The sequence below is a fragment of the Aulonocara sp. 'chitande type north' Nkhata Bay genome, linkage group LG16 (assembly GCF_057382095.1).
Source record: "Aulonocara sp. 'chitande type north' Nkhata Bay isolate Kocher_YH1m ecotype deep benthic linkage group LG16, A_spYH_male_GT1.1, whole genome shotgun sequence".
NCBI classification, from domain to species: domain Eukaryota; kingdom Metazoa; phylum Chordata; class Actinopteri; order Cichliformes; family Cichlidae; genus Aulonocara; species Aulonocara sp. 'chitande type north' Nkhata Bay.
Window position 1 is genome coordinate 36,265,027 of NC_141359.1, and position 18,319 is coordinate 36,283,345.

An 18,319-nucleotide genomic window follows, 5' to 3' on the forward strand; every position below is an offset into this window, starting at 1 on the left:
GGCAGATACCATAAAATGCAGGTGCCAATCACCTGTGTCTCTTTTGAAACTGCTGGAGAAAGAGCAGACCAAGGCAGAAATCCAGATATCCTCTCTACCTCCTGAATGATTCCCACCGACAACGTCACACACAAATGTGTGTTTACACAGAGTCCAACCCACACACACTTTCCACAGACATAAACCTACTTAGCAGAGGTTTAATTAACTGTCTAAACGCTGGCGGTTAAACACAATGTAGCAAAACAAATGCTAGAAGAAACCTCCGAACCTCGTGCTTATGAGACACTTCCAGAGATGTTGATTGTGCATAAGCAGGTTTACTGACTAGAAAATCCAGGGATTAGACATCACAAGGTTCACTGAGTCAACTGAATCTGTGCACAGTCGCCCCATTTATTTCATTTAAGAGTTACACTGATCCTAACAGAGGCACCAATCCAACAGCCACCCACGTAAGACAACCTAACTTTAATTCTTGAAGGGTTTGTTGCTTTCCATTTAGAATATGTTGTGTCTGCTGCTTACAGCAAATTTACCTTCTTATGGTTTCCCTGTGTATATATCTGAATCGGTGCCATCTACATTTGTTCTTTTTCTTCAAGTTTTTGCACATTTCCCCTAAACTTTGTTACTGGTTCACCTGCAATGCCAATGCCTAAAATAAGTATTTAAACCAAAAGAAAAACATTTTGTATTTTTAAAATAAACCAAACTCAATTTTTTTCCAAAGCAACAAAAAGGAAAAATTCTGATTCTGAATCTCTGAGTCTCGAAGCAGATGTTTCCCTTCAAATACTGCAGCTGTACATTACTTGACACATCAACAGATGTTTGGGTGCTCTGCATAAGCTATGCTTTTCCACCATATATGCCTACAACAAGAGCATCAACGTGTAGGGAGTAAGATTATGACCGTCAGTTAGTCTCCAGAAAAACTTTAAACATGAGCAATTTTGATCAAAAAGCTTGTAAATTACAATTCATATTCATCAAATATGTCTGTTCTGTATTTTGTATTGTATTGTATTTTGAATGTATTACGTTTTGTTTCACATGGCTGTCCTGTCCTCATGGCCATCAGGCTTGTGCACAAAAATGGAGAAAACCCCAAGCCAGCTGTGATTTTCAATGTGGCATCTAATTCAGCCATTAAATGGCTCAGTGGGGTGTTCCCTTGCAGCCGTTCCCCTTCCCCCCACCTTGTCCCGTTTCCCTTAGGCAAGACCATGCTGGGTGCATGTCAAAGATCACATGACAATAGAGATTCCTGACCCAGCCGGGGGAATGGGAATGAACCTAATTCAACCATGTCGCAAGCTGCTGAAGCATTGCTCTTGAGACAGAGTGGCGGACCGGTGAACAGCATTCATGTGAAAATGTCACGTTGCTCACAACTAACTATTTGAACATTTTTACATATTAGTATTTAAGGAATGGCAAAATAAGAGAGAAATAAAAGGAGGTGAATGACATAAGGAACCAACTCCTTTATTAAATGGGCTGCATTACTTTTAAGAGGCGGTACATGTAGAGTTACAGTCATCTTGGCATCATATAGTTCCTCAAAGACCCTACAGTGCTGATCAAATATTAATTGTCAGCCTCTCAGTTTCCTCTCCCTATCATCTGACAGCCACACAGTTCTCCAACTTAACGTTTACCAAATTAAATGTAGGACATTCATGATTCTCAAAGATAAATAATTCAAGAACATGTGTGAGTTTTTTCATTGTGTGGCTCTTACAGCCCTTTAGCACCATCATAGAGGAAGAAATGCTCCACTGTCTTTTCATGCTGTTCAGCTGCTTTGGCACTGTAACGACTACAAGGATACAAGTTCTGCTGAGGTGGACACACAGGAGTGAAAGAAATAAAAAAGAGCCTCTTTTCAACTGACATGAAAACACTACAAGGACCAGACACAGAGCAAGACACAAGAGGGACAAAGAGACAATGAAACTGTGTTGAGGAAACACTGCACACCTTGGCCTTGGAAAAAAAATCTAAATGGCCCAGAGCCACTTCATGTTCTGCGTTTAATCTTGGAATCACAGCAATGTGTCATCACACAGAAACGCTAATGGACCAGTTAGTGGCACATAAAAACTTTCTGTAGATCAGACAATGCCACCCAAGCCAAACAGTGAGCTAACATCACTCTCAGCATACAGCAGCAGGTATCATGCAGGTGTCCCTGACGTTTCTGTAAGGCAGGCATTAAAAAAATATAATTTATTGTGGATAAAAGAATTTTTGTCCCAGCGAGTATATGTTAATTAAGCACGGAGATCACGTGATTCACTGATTGTCTCAAAAGTCTCTGAACTAATGATTTCTGCTGTGCATGCGCCACCAAAGCACAGATACTCTCGTCTCCAGCATAATTTCTTACCTGACCACTGCGATGCCACCGGACCGGCGAGAATAAGCGCGCAGCAGACCAGGCGCTCCACTAACGAAGAACACCTGCGGAGGCAGCAACACTCACTGTAACTTCAACGCTTCGCCCAAAGCTTTACAAAAAGTTTCAATCAAAACGTAAAGCGGTACCTCATCTTCAGCTCTTCGTTCACCAGGCTTGATGGGGAAGCTACATGGACTGTTTTTGGGGGAGTGAAAGGTGCAAAAAGTGAGCTCAGCTTTCCCGGTCCAGAACACCGCTGCTGCGCGCTGCCCGAACAGCTGATGAGGACGCAGCGCTTCTGCTGGAAACAGGAGGAGGGAGAGACCTGCAGGACTCCACATCAGGGACTTCCGCCAGGTCCTAAAAGGGAACTACCGCACACTTCGACGACTGTATGCTTATGGAAATGTTAAATAACAATAAAAGTGTTTGGAGGGGATTGTCACCATTATTTTTTTTATTACTTTAATTCTCATTTCGCAGTAAAACTAAAACGCATATTTAAAATATTCCTCACATTTGATACTAAAAGGAGAGCAGACAGCACATCACAGCTGAGGTGAGGTGAGCAACTATCCCACTTTATGTGACTCTACAGAGTTTTCTGAAACAAGGTGCTTTCTACAATAAAGTCAGCACCCTTCAATATAAGAGACAACATCCCAACAATCACAAGATGCCCCTTGCAGAGGCATCAGAAGGGAGGAAGAACTCCTTTTTAACAGGAAAAGACTTCAGGAAGATCCAGGCTCAGGGAGGATCAGCCATGTATGCAGCTGTTTGGGGCTTGAAGGAAGAGAGACACCAGAGGAGCATCAGAGACGCCACAAACAATAAACAGGACAAAGAACAAACTACAGATGAGATCAGATCAAAGTTAATGACATGAATTAGCAGCATATAAACACAAAGGGAGTGAAAACAGATGAGTGGGACAAAACAGATTTAAATCAAATCCCGCATTTAAAAAGGAGCCAACAAAGAGAAGTTAATATGGCAGAAATATGATCTCTCTTTCTAGTCCCTGTAAGTGCTCTCACTGTGGCTTATGAGATGAATAGAAGGAGCTTTAAAAAGCCTGATAATGGGGAATTTTATACTCAAACAACCAACGAATGGACTACTTTTTCACCCTGAGACCGGATGTTTCTGAGCACAAACACTGTTCTTGATTACAGAAGCCAACACGAGTCTCACATGAAGCATGCACCCCCAAAGTTATGTGCTGATCAGTGGATGCATTCATATTAAAGCCTGGTAATGATTGCCAGACAGAACAGCCATGATAGTACTGCAAGACTACAAAAGTAAACCTTAGCTTCCACTGACGCTTACATTTTAACCTGCATTACTTGTGTGTCTGTTTATTTAATATCAGACCCCTTCCCAGCATTAGTAAAGCACCCCACATTGTCCCAAACAAAGATAAGATGTGCTCTACATTAATTTATTGAGTAAAGCTTGTCTCTCACACCAGTCAAATCCAAGTTGCTGTTGGTTGTCCTCCACCTGTTGGTATTAGCTGACTGTGAATGGGTGAAGAACTACAGCATGACCTGAGTAAACCTCTGATTTCCACAGGAAAACCTTCAGTCATTCATATAAGTTTGCACTGTCACTATATTCTCGAGATGTGGTGGGTTCACAAGCACAAACCTGACAACATAATGACCATTTGTAGCTTCAGAGGGCTTACCGTAATTTATCTTACACAGACATAATAAAAAGGTGAGACCTACCTGATGAAGATGGAGGTTTTGGGAGGAAAAATAAGAAGAAATTTAATTTCACTGAATTTAAGACTTAGAAATAATAATTCCTGCTTCATACTGGCTTCAAACATTGCATCAGCGGTACATTTACATTATCTGAGTTGGTCCCATATCTGTTATTGTATTATTGAGAGGCTACATTTGAAAGCATCAGACATCAACAGTACGATGTGAGCAAAACAAAACTGCAGGACAAGTGAGATGATTATGTGCAAATATACACACAAATTTACTGCTCTTACTGCACACACATGAACTCGCCTTCATATGCAGTGGTGTATAGATTGATGGATTACAAGTGGAAGTGTTGCTCATTGATTGGCTTAATTGGCTTACAAAAGAAGAACATCATACTCATCATGAGACACACTGGTATTTTTAAGAGAGAACTTTTATACCTTCTCTTACTTTTTATTTAAAAGTTTGTCATTAATTAAGCAACGTGGACGTAAAACATTCAGCACTGATTAGGACACACATGTAAAAACAGGCAGCACAGGACAATGGAAGCCAAAGCACACAGACTAAAAACAGCACGTATCCCAGGGTAGGTAAAATATTAAATAACAAACAATAACTGTATGTATGAAAACAAAATGAACACTGAAGGGTATGTCTCCTTTGATTGTGCAATATCCACCCTGTGCAATCATTGTTCTTCAGCTGTGAACAACTTTACAGTAAATAATGATACAAGCACACACTCACACATACACAAACACTGCAGGCCTTACTGTAGCCAACAATAGATTGAAAAATCGCTATGTAAGTCTTCTAACAGATTAAAAAATAATCGTAACGGAGTTATATTAAAAATCATGATAGTTGGGGACCTAGCCTTTGGATTGGCAGACTTAACATGTCACGGGTTTTACCTTGAAAGGTTTGTATGTTGTGAGCTGTGTTGAGTCATGTTGCACTTACACAAAATGACCAGCAGAGGATGAAATTGGTTTTCTTTTGAAAACCTGCAAATGCAACATTTGAACGTTGTCCATTATCATTTTATTGTGCACTGCACTGCTGGGTGTGTTGTGCTTATTATTTAAATGTGATATAACACAACACTGCACTGTCTGTGTCTCTGCTAGGTTCTTTGGTCTGAAGGAACAATAACAGCATCATTAAATATTTTGTTGCAATCTGAAAAATCCCCATAGATTTTATGAGGCTTAAGATCCAAAGCACGCTGTTTATTGATGCATGTTAATGCTGCCAATATATGCAGAGGTAGCAAGATGCACAAATGCATGTCTTTTTTTTTTTTTTTTACTAAATCATTAATTTATTGTTTCATTTTGTTTATTGTTTTGTTATTAAGTGAACGTGAAATCACAGGAAAGGCACTGGATTCAGCCCTGTAAGACCAACTATTAAAATCTGCTGCATTAGTCTGCAGACCTTCAGGCTGCTGTCTGGACATGTCCACAGCTCTGTGGGTGTCTCCTCATATTCCTGTTAAGGGAAAACAACACAAAATGATCTGTTAAATGCTGTCTTTTAGAAACACTTTACGGAAAGACGGGTGGTCCTTTTTCCACAAAACAATCATAAATAATATTACTTGCTTTTTTCAAGTTGTTTTGTTGGGGTTTTGTTTCTTTTATTAAGCCTTATACATAAAATAATAAAATGATCAAGCAGTCTGAACTATGCTTCTATCTCTATGCTACTTACACATTCAGCATCCCTCTCAGCGATTTGCCACCTTATTGTTTGGGAGGGGCTTGTGTGTTGGTGTCACCAGGAGGGGTGGAATAGGCTGCTCATATGAACCCAAGCAGTATTTTGTTGTTGAACTTCTATGTTAACCACAGCTTCTCCATAACATACATCCTATTTGAACATAAGGGAGTTCATAAGTGCACACGGCACCAGGACATCTTAGGCTGCAAGTTGATGATTGATTTTGTCAATCAACAGATCTGCAGCCGTATGTTCTGGAAACTGGGGAATGACACATCAAAAGGAGTGAGAGGTGTTCATCTGTTCTGGGCACCTCCTAGGGGGCATTCTGGGCACCCCCAAAGGTAATTATTACACCTAAAGGAAAGCATAGGTATCTTTTGGTAGCTAAAAAGATTCTATATTTTAAGTCTAAACTTTAAGGAGCAGGAGACTGTCTGTTTTAGGCCACATCCAACAAGAAACTGGGTAAAAAGTCAGTTTTCTTCTGTATTCATGTTGCATACTGGTAGTTTGGTGGTGCAAAGGTTCACACTGTGACTCCACAGTGAGACGTAAAAGACCAAAAAATGCTACACAACTGGGAGCCCATCTACCTGTCATTATATTTTAAATAATGGGTAGCCAGTTTTGCACCTTTTTAAAATTACATATTTTTAACATTACATTAAGGCACAAAAAAGACATCACCAGCTGAAGACTGGTCTCTGTAAGGGACAAAGGAGTACCCTCTGTCAAAAGTAAAACCGCATTACATTAGAGGTAATCTGTCATTACCATTCCAGTAACAATTTAGTATATTTTCTGAGTCTGCAATACAGGAACTGTCCTCACCATGCACAACCTTTAAAGGATTTAAGCTAAAACACAACAAACATTAGAGCTATGTATGTAAGAAAACATTACTTCACAGTTTTATTGATGTTGGACATTTCACTATTTTTATGTTAAATTAAATCATGATGTGCAAAATATCCTTTACATTTTATAATGTATTAATTTGAACTGTTACTCAATCGTGGGCGCAAATTGTTTCATAACTAGTTTCAGAGGTCTGAGTTATATCACATTACTCCCAACAGCTGAAATCTGGGAAGGAGGGAGTGTGAGCAGTGGAGCAGCTAAACAGCTGAAGGGACACTGTAGCCCACGTTAAGGAAAGATCTCATAATCACAGAACAGCCTTACACGCTGAAAAACTCCAGCACGCATGTCATACAATGCCTGCTTTTACCACAAGGTATAGGATCAAATACAGGCTATTGGCTACTATGGAAGAACAGACAGGTTAAATTGCACTAACAGTTGATTATCTATATAACACAAAACCTTCTCAGGAACAGCTCAAAGAAGAAAACAAAGAGCCCAAGGCTTTGACCAGATTAGCTCCAGTCTGAGCAAGCATTTGTGAGATGTGCCAGGAGAAGCCAGATCGAGGAAGGCCCCACCCTACAACCAATGTAGGTGCCAGACATTACAGGACACCCCCAGAGGTCTTGTGTCTATGGCTCAGTTAATCTCCACTATCTTAGTAGCAGGAGGCGGACCTAAGCAACATTACATGGGTGGTTTTATTATCTATTGGCTGGTTGTTGCCTTGAGTCGTTTGCATATTGCACAATAACAACAGACTAAAAGCTGAAACTTTATGAGACCAACTTAATCGTATTAACAAATAATTCGTGCCTTACAAAGTGTAATCTGAAAGGAAAAAGGTTAATATGAGGAGTTTAATGATGATAAACATTAAAACTTAAAAAGCTTGCTGTTCTCTTAATGACTTTACATTGCAAAACCTCAAGTAAGCTAAGCAGTTTGCCCTGCATTGGCCACCTTACTATCTTTAGCCCCTGCTGGCAAATGAGTGGAAGTGCGTTACTTATCTTCACTGCTGTCATCGAGGCAGCCAGTATTTTTAGGGGACAGCAGCAGCTGCAAAAGCATTTAACAGTATTCCATGAACAATGACACTTGGGGTGTCGAGGGCCTGAACAACACAGAGATTGGGGGACCGCTCTGTTGTAGTTAAACAGGAAGCTCCCGTGGATGCTTATGTTTCGTTTTCTACCTGTTCTACTGGACAAAAGTCAAGAAAAATGTACTGCCGTAAAACTTGGGACCTTTGAGGACAGCATGTGGTAGCATGTTTCTGAATCTGAAGTCAACTTGGGACATTACTCAGCCTTCAGGAGACGGGCGGCCTCTTAACTCGGACGGAGATTGCAAATGCGGAATGTATGTTGACGGTCGTTCCTGGCAACTGAAGGGAGGTAGGTCATGTGAGGGGTACACAGCACAGCTTCACAAGGGGCAGAGGTCATTCCAATTAAATCAGACAAGTAAACACAGGGGTTAATCTCCTCTTTAAACCTCCACAGGGAATATTTAACTAATAATGCAATCTCTAAACTGTCTGCGTGAAATTTTATGCAATGTATGAAATGTAAACATCTGAAATTATTCAGCCGTTCCAAGAAAACGTGCATCTTTTTCATCAGTTTTCAGTTATTCAAGGGTTTAAAATCATTTATTTATATTGTAGTTTTTTATTTTTGGAAAAATGGTAAAGAGTATAAAACAGTATTATTCAGTTTTGCAGCAGTTAACTGTGGGCTAAGTTTACAAAATCAGTAACAACAGTATTTTATGGTAATTATGATAAAAATTATGTAAAATATATCATTGAAAACCTTTTTTTAAAAATTTGATTTGATTTGATTTCTTGACACTGAAAAATGGATCCATAGGCACAAAGTTGCAATTACGGGTGGATAGTGATAACATTTTAGCCATGACAATGCCATGATCAATTCTCCTTTTAAGATCAAAATTTTCATTGATTTGTGGAAACAAGTAGAATATGAGTAAAAAAAAGAGCAGGCCTACACAGATGATCAGTGTCACCTTAACGGTTTAATTATCTTTGATTTTTTTTCCCTTTTTTGAGTACAGAGAAGGTTGAAAGTCACTCAAGTGTGCAAAAACTCCTGTCCAATGAACATGACTTCATGGTTTTGCAATGTGGAACTGTCAGGAAAACATGTCAGCAGTGATTAAAGAAACTGATAAACCCGAGGGAAAATATTCCTGAACAATTTGACAAACTGCAACCAGTTCTCAACTGAAACATGTTCTCCATTCCTGTCCCTAGTTTCAACACTTAAGGACGTGTCCTAAAGCACACACAGACAAGAATATATTTAAAAATAAATATATTCTATAGATTTTATATTCCAATAAATATATTAGTATTTAGTACTAAATACATTTTTATAGCAATAAAATTAAATACAATTTAAAAATTGAAGCTGTCGTGAACTATTACTAACTTTTATATAAAAACTGGTTCCTAGGATTGGCTAAGTGATACTGATTCAGGATTACGATTAAAAAAAAAAACTGTGACATTTAAAGAAGGTATTGTCCAACAGCGCTGCCAACAAAAGGTGTGAAGGAGGCTCACCATATTTTGACAGCAAGGCCTCTTGGGTGGGGATACTGTGATTTCGGCTGGTGTTTGTGTGAGCACGCGGGTTTCTGAGCTGTCTTTGTGATACCTGACACACACTCCCTCACAGGTCTTTATTTAGGCTGTACTATATTAAGCACTTTCCCATTGAAATACAGCACCAGCTGTACTGGCTATGTGTTGTGGCTGCAATTGCAGTCGAACTAGGCTGGTCCCGCTCTCACTGTTAACATGTGATTTTCTCTCATGCAGACAGCACTAATTAAATTATCCCTAATAATCATACCATGAGTTTGTGCTGAAATGCATGCACTTAAAGTGGGAGGCGGCTGAGTGCTTTAATGTGTGTTTGAATCTATTCCAAAGGGTTCATTTCCTATGGGAAAATGGAAGAATAATTACATACCACAGACAGGTATTTAAGGCTGAGTCACCTTTATAATTTAGAAAAACAAATTTAATCTCTAGTCTTTTCATTTTTCAATGTTATACAGCATGCCTAAGCTGATTGTTTTGAAAGTAAAATTTTTTTCGTTTCTTCTTGTAGAAACCTGCAGTGTGGAAGTAGGTTGGTCTTGCACCAGTGAATAGCCACTTACTGCTCTCCTAAACTGCTTAAGTAAGAAGCAACAATGGATGTCTTTGGTGGTGCGCCACGTTTCTTAGCCTACCCGAGACCTGTAGTGGTACAAAGCGGCACTGATGCAGTGCTTAAGTGTCAGATTGGTGGTGATCCAAGGCCTGCCGTTATCTGGGAGCGAAGCAATGAAAAGATTGACCCACAAGGACGATATAGGGTCTTTGAGGATGGCAATGTTTACAATCTCATCATCTCAGCTGTCACAACTGAGGATAGTGGACAGTACATATGCAAAGCAAAAAATAGCATTGGGGAAACTTATGCAGCTGCCACACTGAAGGTGGAAGGTGAAGCGCAAGAGATGGAGCTGCGGGAGGAAAATAAGCCACTATTCCTCATCAAGCCCCTCTCCACTCGTGTCGGTCGTGGGGAAGATGCTGTCTTCTCTTGTAAGCTTTGGGGAAACCCAAAGCCAGAGGTTATCTGGGAAAAAGACGGTAGAAGACTCAATGAAATATTTGAAAGCACACATTTCAGTGTAGGCTACCAGGATGGTGGATGGTTCCAGCTCAAGATCTTTAAGACCCGTGCTCCTGATGGTGGTGTATACACATGCAAGGCAAGAAATGAATTTGGGGAAGCGCTAGCAGGAGCTGTGTTGCTTGTTGATGCAGGTCCAGGACATGAAGAAGAAGGAAATCGCAACGGCTACATAAATGGCCACTGGAAAGTCCATCAGGGAAAACAAAGGAGTGGCAGGCAACTGCCAAACCGCCTAAAAGACTACAGCATGACCAAGTCAACAAAAGTAAAAATGTTTGCTGTGACAGAGGGCAAACATGCCAAATTCCGCTGCTTTGTGACTGGTAAACCCAAACCAGAAATAATTTGGAGGAAAGATGGTAGACTCATACTGTCTGGAAGGCGTTATTTGTTATATGAGGACAGAGAAGGCTACTTCACACTTAAAGTTCTTTATTGTAAGCAAAAGGATAACGGAGTTTATGTTTGCGCTGCATCAAATACTGCTGGGCAAACCCTCAGTGCTGTACACCTTTCTGTCAAGGGTAAGTCAAGATCACTTTCAGTGCCAACTTTTATTTATGTAAAAAAGTATGTAAAAGTACAGTACTGTGTCAGTCTGGAGCCACCCTTCACTTCACCATTGCTTTCAAGGAGCTAGAAGTTGTTGTAATTTTTAAAGTGACCTAGTTTTCCAGGATTTCTGAAGGTTATTCAAAGCTTTTCTCTTCTTTCTCTCATTTTAAGACCAGGCCCCTTGTACTTGGCCATTTTCACAACACATTTTTTTTTGATTGTTAAGCCACTTAACACTGACCTATGTCTCATTCAAGCAAAAAACAAAACAAACAAAAAAAAAAGTCAGCTAACTCAAGGGATGAACCAGTCTAGCAGTACTAGTACTAGCAACATGTCACAAAAATTTACATATTTTGCTCTAATTTCTTTAATTGAATCTTTTATAAATTTTTATAAAAGTGAAAAATATCACAGTTTAACAATGTGATGAAATAGTATTTGTGTACCAATAAGGTGATTTCCAAAGAGTTATTAGCTGGAAACTTGTCATATCTTGACATAGTGTGCAGTGTGTCCTGAAAAAAATTAGGAAACTGGACAAGTGGAGGACAAAAGAATAAATAGCAGGTCTAAAACCTATCTGAAAGTCATGTCCTTAAAAACAAGACAAAATCCAGCCTCATTAGAGCCTGGATCTCAACATTATTGAAGTTGGGTCGGATCATCTTGACAAAGAACATAACATAGCAAGCAGTCATCCAAAGATATGATTGAGTATTAGGGACAAGGTAAGAAAAAAAGATATCATTGCTCATTTTAATAATAAAGTCTAAATTTCAAGATTAACTCTTTTTTCAAACTACCATAGTATTTTGACTTTTTTCTCAATATGCAACTTTGAGAAAAAAGTCTGCCACGTTTGCTATACCCTCTACAAAAAGCCTTGTTTAGATGAGTTAGTGAAACAAACTGATCAGCTGTCTTGTGATACAACACCTATAACATACACTGACACACACTCTTATGTGCACTTATTGCACAAGGGTGTAACCACTGATAACCTTGCATCTGTCCACTGCCAGCCATTTAATTTTGTGCAAATCCACTCTTTCAAGCTTGAGTGTTTTTCTGTCTGTAAAGATGCAACTTTCTGCAATATCTTCCTTATACTTATCACCACACTGTGTTTATGTGCTAAAAGAGAAATCATATCCTGGCTTTGTACTAAAACAGATTCTGATATACAGTTTCACGAACCTTAAGGGTTAGTGGGTATACTAAGGGTATAGTAACCATGGCAGCTTGTCTTGAAACAACAACGGTAATCTCTACATTTAAACTTTTTCCTCGAAATTGACTTTTTTCATGAAATAGAATTATGATGTTAATCCCAAAATTTCAACTTTATGAATTTTTTTTTTCTTAACAAGTACCTAATACTCCTTTGTAACAAGATGAGTTTTGAATGTTCTTCAAAATCCCTGGAGAACTATTCCTGAAAACTAGAGAGCTGTGCAAGAGTTCATGCAATCTTGAAGGTTGGACTTTCTTAAAGAATATAGGTGATCATATCAAATACTGACTATCAAGCTTTTCACACTGTTCTGTTGTCTTGTATACTGCATTTCCATGTATGTTTGCACATGTGTCAATAAATCAGTAAACCTATTTTCGTAACAAAATATAAAGAATTGAGGGGTGGCTTAAGACAATATTGTGCATCTCAGCCACAGCCTGTGGTGCCTTTTTTACTGAGTAATGGAGGAGTAGAGAGTGGGGTGTTCTTGGATCAAATTTCTATCCATTTGATGCTAGGATGATGTCAGTGAGATAAAGAGGTACTTTGAGACCATATACTGGGGTAGGGCCAAAAAGGCATGGCAAAAGTATTTATATATATATAGGGAGAGAGAGATAGATATTGCCCCTGCAAATAATCAGCAATCAGATCATCCCTGGTACACTGGCAGTTGAAGGAAATGTATTAATGATCTGAAACTGGACCCAAGTGATACCTAAACAGGCAATGTTCATTAGCTTGAGGAAGAGTTACGCAGCGGTAGGATGTCTGCAAAGTTACTTAGCCTGTGAAGGGTCCAGGACTCGGTGTCCATGTGATTGAAATCTTCGGGAAGAGGATCTTATTTCTCACATGGCCCAAAGAAGTCCAACCTCAAGTATTGTACTGTATCAGCTGGAGAGAAAAAATAGAACTGAGATAGAGTTAATGGTTAGTGGCGGCTAAGAAGAAATTTTAAATGGAAGATGGTTTGTATAGCTGCGTGTGTAACTGGCCTTGTTAAAACATTAGTAAGATAAGGTAATGATGAGCTTTGCACACACACGCCACTAAATACAGTCCACATTCTTTTGTTTACAACTGTCTGGTACTGTCTGATGGTGTCAGTTACAAACACTTTATTCTCTATCTAACACCCCAGTGTGTTAATGACCTTCCCATTCCTCAGCTAAATAAGCCACTTGTCTCATGATTTTGCTCATCTTGTTTGCTTATCTGGAATTTACTGCCAAATATATTCCAATTTACAGTGTTTACTACAAGGGCACATGTAGTCTGAGCTTTTGCTAGATCACCTCGCTTCAAGAATTTATATTGAATTACTAAATTCATTGGATAGATCAAATAAAATTTGAATATTTTACATTTAGCACTATGAGAGATATCATATTGGCTCAAACTGTTGCTCTTCTACTTCTTTGGTCCCAGAGCCGCCTGTGCGGTTCAAGCAGCCTCTCATTGATCTTGAAGTGTGGGAGCGGGATTTGGCTGTTCTCGAGTGTGAAGTTCCAGAGGACTCAGTTCCCATCACATGGTATCTGGAGGATAGACGACTGCAACCAGGGGCCAAATATGGAATGGAGGAGTGGGGAACGAAACGACGACTGACAATTCGTGACATCGGAGTTGATGATGATGGGATTTACCTCTGCGAGATGCCTGATGGGGGCAGAAGCATTGCAGAGGTAGCTGTAAAAGGTAAATTAGAGCTACTTTATATCGGATCCTATTTCAAAAATAACACAATGCAAAAATGTGCAACGATTTCATATGCAGACTAAGCAATATAATTACTATTTCTTTAGGTGGTGAAGGTGGTGTGTTTGTCAGTTTTTTCTGGTTTAAAGTATTTGCAGAAAACACATTATCTCAGATTTGTTTGTAGGACTGCCTTAGGGTTTGTTGTTCCTGCAGTGAAAACATTGACTCTCAGTACAAATCCTGTGAAATTAAAAAATAAAGTGCTCATTATTCTCAGCAAGAAGAAAGAAAAGCCCTCAGAGAACATTGTTTTTCCTCGGCTGTGCACATGACACCTCCAGTTGAAACACAGACTAGCTTGTCAGAGTCTCTAAAGGAGATCTCAAAATAAAAAAAAAACACCTATGTGACTTGCAATATCAAGACTCTTTAGCATGTAAAAAAGTAAAAACCTGTCCTGGCTAAACTACAAAGGACAGATCTTCACAAAAATGAATGCATAGGTGTTAAACATTAGTTTTGTAACCAAGTTAAACCAGGTGCTTTACAAAAGCAGTGCAATACAAAAACAGATGCCTGCAGACACAGGTCTTTAGTAGCTAACATTTTTTGAGGTAGAATTTGAGGCACACAGCAAACGTTATTGGTGCCAGATCAAAAACTGTGACCTGCAAAGAAGGCACTGGGAAACGATTTTGTCCTCTTGATGAGATCAGCTGCAAAATTTGCATGTTTAACATATAAAGTGACAAACTGTTCTGAACCTGTGACAGCTGTGAACAACCCTAAATTGGATAAGCAGTTATGGAAATGGATGGATGTTTGCTACTAACTATTAAGAATTCTTGCACTGTGAGTGTCGTATTAATTCTCTTGGGTGTTTCTTTGCAGGCACAATTTTGCGGAAGCTTCCAAGAAAAGTGGATGTCTTGGAAGGTGAAAATGCTGCCTTTTGTGTTGAAGTAGAAAAAGAGGAGATGGATATACATTGGTACAAAGATGGCTTAGAGCTGCGTGAAACCCATCAGACCATTATTAAATCCTTTGGTCGAACTCACATCCTGGTTTTCGTCAACACAATGCCCCAAGACTCTGGCCTCGTGACTTTCCTTGTCGGCAGATCCAAGACTTCCTCTCAGCTAAGAGTGAAATGTAGGGCCCTCTGAAAATTACAGTGTCTTAGATACAATATTTGTCACAAAACTTGATCAATTTTCGAAGCAACATTGGTGCATGATGACTTTTTTCTGGTTTCAGCGGCCAGACATTGTCCACCTAGTTGTCCAGTGGCTGTGCAGATCAACACAGAGCGTGCTAATGCAGCTCTTCTCTCATGGGTTCCTGCTCAGGATTCACGAAAGAATCCTCCCTCTGGATATGTGCTTGAACGGCAAGAGGTGGGCACTGGTTCGCAAGAATGGCTTCAGTGTCTGACCACTGATTCTGCAACCTCTGTGGAGATCCTTGGTGACAGTGTTCCATGTGAGGCGGATTACCGCTTTCGTATTTGCAGCGTCAACAAATATGGGAAAAGCAATAATGTTGAATTCCCTAAAACTGTCCACTTAGGTAATGTTTATTTTACTACAACTGCACTAAATCAATACCACTTGCTGTATTTCTCAATTAATCACAACAGGATACTTTTGCTATATGATTAAACACAATTTTATTTTCCAGTTCCTGTGGCCAGAATACAAGCTCCCTTACAGGATGCCTTGGTGCCAGAGGGGCAAGACGCTCTCTTCTCTATTGAGCTTTCTGCTTCAGTTATTGGTACATGGTTCTTAAATGGGACTCAGCTTCAGGAAGATGAGCGGTATTCCATGCGTCGGTCACGAGCACACCAATCTCTCCGCATTCGAGGAGTACGCGATACAGATAATGGAGCTGAGATTACATTCATTGCCTATGGCATCCGTGATTCTGCAGCACTTTACATTCAAGGTATGTCTGGAACATTTAGAAAAATGAAGATGAATTTGTAGGCTGGGTGGCGTATTACTTTCCTTAAATGTCTGCAGAAATGCATTCTGATGGATTTTGTATTACAAGAAAACAATTACCAATGAGCCACCATGTAGTCTTCTGCTTAAAACCTGAACTTGGACAGCCCGCCAGAGGCAGTCATCCAATTGCAATTGTAGAGGGCTGTATGTGAGCAAGCACACCTGTCAGTGTCTCACCCCAAAAAACCCATCCCTGTGAACACATACCTTTTATTACACTCAGTGTTTTCCTTGTGTTTTCTAAAATTTGCAGCTCCTCTTGTCAAGTTTTTCCCATTGTCAGAGATGGATCGAAATAAATTTGTAGAAATTGGGAATCCCATTGTGCTCTACTGTGAGGTATCAGACCCTGCAGCTCTGGTGCACTGGTACAAGAACGGGGTGGAATTAAGATCTGTGGAAGGTCTTCATATCCAATCAGAGGGCACCATGAGACGAATTGTCATCCAGTCAGCAGAGTTATCACATTCAGGAGTCTACTGCTGTGATGCCATTGATGATGTCATCAGGTTCAATGTGGAAGTAGAGGGTGAGTAGAACAAGTTTCTTACATTGCGTTTTTTTGTTTTGTTTTTTGTTTTACAGAGACTAACCCTCTTCATTGTGACTTGTACCAAACATCTTTTTTATGTAAAAAATGCATGCTGTCTTCCTTTGAATCATCTGATTTATTTATTTTTTACCACTTACCAACCCATTAAAATATCTAAATATCCATAGCCCCACCTGTGAGGTTTTCAGCACTCCCAGATGCTGAGAGGAACAAAACCATCCAAACAGGCTGCCCAATTGTTTTACAATGTGAGCTTTCAGATCCATCTGCCCAGGTGCACTGGTACAAAGATGGGTCAAAACTCCATTCTCAAAGTGGGATAGATATCATATCCGATGGCTTGATGAGGAATCTGATTATCCATTCAGCAGAAGTTTCACACTCTGGCTTGTACTGCTGCAAGACAAAGGATGACACCATCACTTTCAATGTGGACATCAAAGGTGATTTGTTTTAAGTGATGTGAAACATTAACGAGCTCCTACTCAGCAAAGCAACTAACTCTAATGACATTCTTGTATGTTGTCTGTTGCCTTTCATCTTAGAAGTGCTTAAGTGTGCGCTACCTTTTTTCAGTGTATTACAGCATGTTAGAAGTGGTCAGTAGATAGATTATGATAAATAATCTAAGTGGCATGAGGTTGATTTAAGGTTGACATCAAATCTAAACATATCTATAGCTCCACCTATGAAGTTCTCAGCTATTCCTGAAGATATGAGGATCAAGTCGATTGAAGCAGGCTGCCCCGTTGTGCTACAGTGTGTGGTGTCGGATCCCGAGGCCCATGTGCTGTGGTACAAGGACGAAATACAGCTCATTTCAAGCTCTGGATTAGAAATCCACTCAGTGGGCAACACAAGGACATTAGTTATTCAGTCTGCAGAGCTGAGCCATTCTGGTGTGTACAGATGCACCACACAGGATGATACCGTGGCGTTTCAAGTGGAGATCAAAGGTGACTTTACGCTTCTTATCTTTGCGTTCATTTTGTAACCCCACCCCCCCTCTTCATAGATGCCACTAATAATCCCTGCTTCTACTATGTGGTTTCGTGCACATAACTTTAAAGAGCAGTTAACTCACTAGGTGATTACTATTTATATACATTGGTTTTGCGACTCCTGCGGCTCTCTGTGAATTATAAGTCTCCAAAGCCCTTTTCATCTTCTGCTCAGCAGTTACATTTTTGTAAGGTATCCATTTCCATGGCCTTGATTTTATTTAGCTGTCCTGCATTCCCAATGCTAGCTATACCAGTGACGAACTCTACTATCTTTGATGTTGAGAGAACCAAGTCACTCGAAGTGGGCAAACCTTTGGAGCTGGAATGTGAGGTTGCAGACTCTACTGTGCCTGCCTGCTGGTATAAAGATGGTAAAAAGCTCATCCCACAGAATGGTTGGGATATACAGAGTAATGGCACATCAAGGAAACTCATTATCCCATCTGCTGAGCTCTTGCACTCAGGGCTATACAGCTGTGAAACTTCTGATGACACTATCCACTTCACTGTGGATGCTAAAGGTGATTTGTTTTTACAATTAAATTGTTTTACTTTTGGATCTAATTCTAAAGCTTTCTGGAGACTAGATATGACTAACATTATGATATGCGTTTCTGTGTGTCTGTGTTAAAGTGGTGCTTTGTGTGAAGTTGTAACTGTCCATGGTAAAATCAATGTGTACTGACTAAATGAAAAAAGCATAACCCTTGAAAATGCATTTCTCGTTGAATTTGAGATGGCAGATTACTTCCCAGTTTTGGGGAAGTTAAACTTATTGCCCTTTTCTTCATAGTATG

At 39.7% G+C, this 18,319-nt stretch overlaps 2 protein-coding genes across 8 annotated transcripts in view; one reads left to right on the forward strand and one right to left on the reverse strand.

Annotated features, from left to right (window-relative positions):
• The window catches only part of col18a1a (collagen type XVIII alpha 1 chain a), a 75,452-nt gene extending 72,765 nt beyond the window's left edge, over positions 1 to 2,687 (reverse strand). Inside the window, exons 1-2 of the mRNA XM_086266303.1 lie at positions 2,554 to 2,687; positions 2,396 to 2,469 (exon numbers count right to left, since the gene is read on the reverse strand). Coding sequence (XP_086122429.1) covers positions 2,396 to 2,469; positions 2,554 to 2,558 — 79 coding nt within the window. The 5' untranslated portion in view covers positions 2,559 to 2,687. The remainder of the gene's footprint in view (positions 1 to 2,395; positions 2,470 to 2,553) is intronic.
• A 5,146-nt stretch (positions 2,688 to 7,833) lies between these two features.
• LOC147312012 (obscurin-like) overlaps positions 7,834 to 18,319 on the forward strand; it is a 46,132-nt gene continuing 35,646 nt past the window's right edge. For 4 of the 7 annotated variants that reach the window (XM_086267524.1, XM_086267525.1, XM_086267528.1 and 1 more), the window contains exons 1-10: positions 7,834 to 8,135; positions 9,882 to 10,981; positions 13,684 to 13,953; positions 14,848 to 15,108; positions 15,214 to 15,525; positions 15,637 to 15,903; positions 16,219 to 16,494; positions 16,686 to 16,961; positions 17,199 to 17,474; positions 17,768 to 18,043. In XM_086267524.1, coding sequence (XP_086123650.1) covers positions 9,967 to 10,981; positions 13,684 to 13,953; positions 14,848 to 15,108; positions 15,214 to 15,525; positions 15,637 to 15,903; positions 16,219 to 16,494; positions 16,686 to 16,961; positions 17,199 to 17,474; positions 17,768 to 18,043 — 3,229 coding nt within the window. In that variant the 5' untranslated portion in view covers positions 7,834 to 8,135; positions 9,882 to 9,966. The remainder of the gene's footprint in view (positions 8,136 to 9,881; positions 10,982 to 13,683; positions 13,954 to 14,847; positions 15,109 to 15,213; positions 15,526 to 15,636; positions 15,904 to 16,218; positions 16,495 to 16,685; positions 16,962 to 17,198; positions 17,475 to 17,767; positions 18,044 to 18,319) is intronic. The other 3 variants (XM_086267529.1, XM_086267530.1, XM_086267531.1) reach the window with 2 other exon arrangements.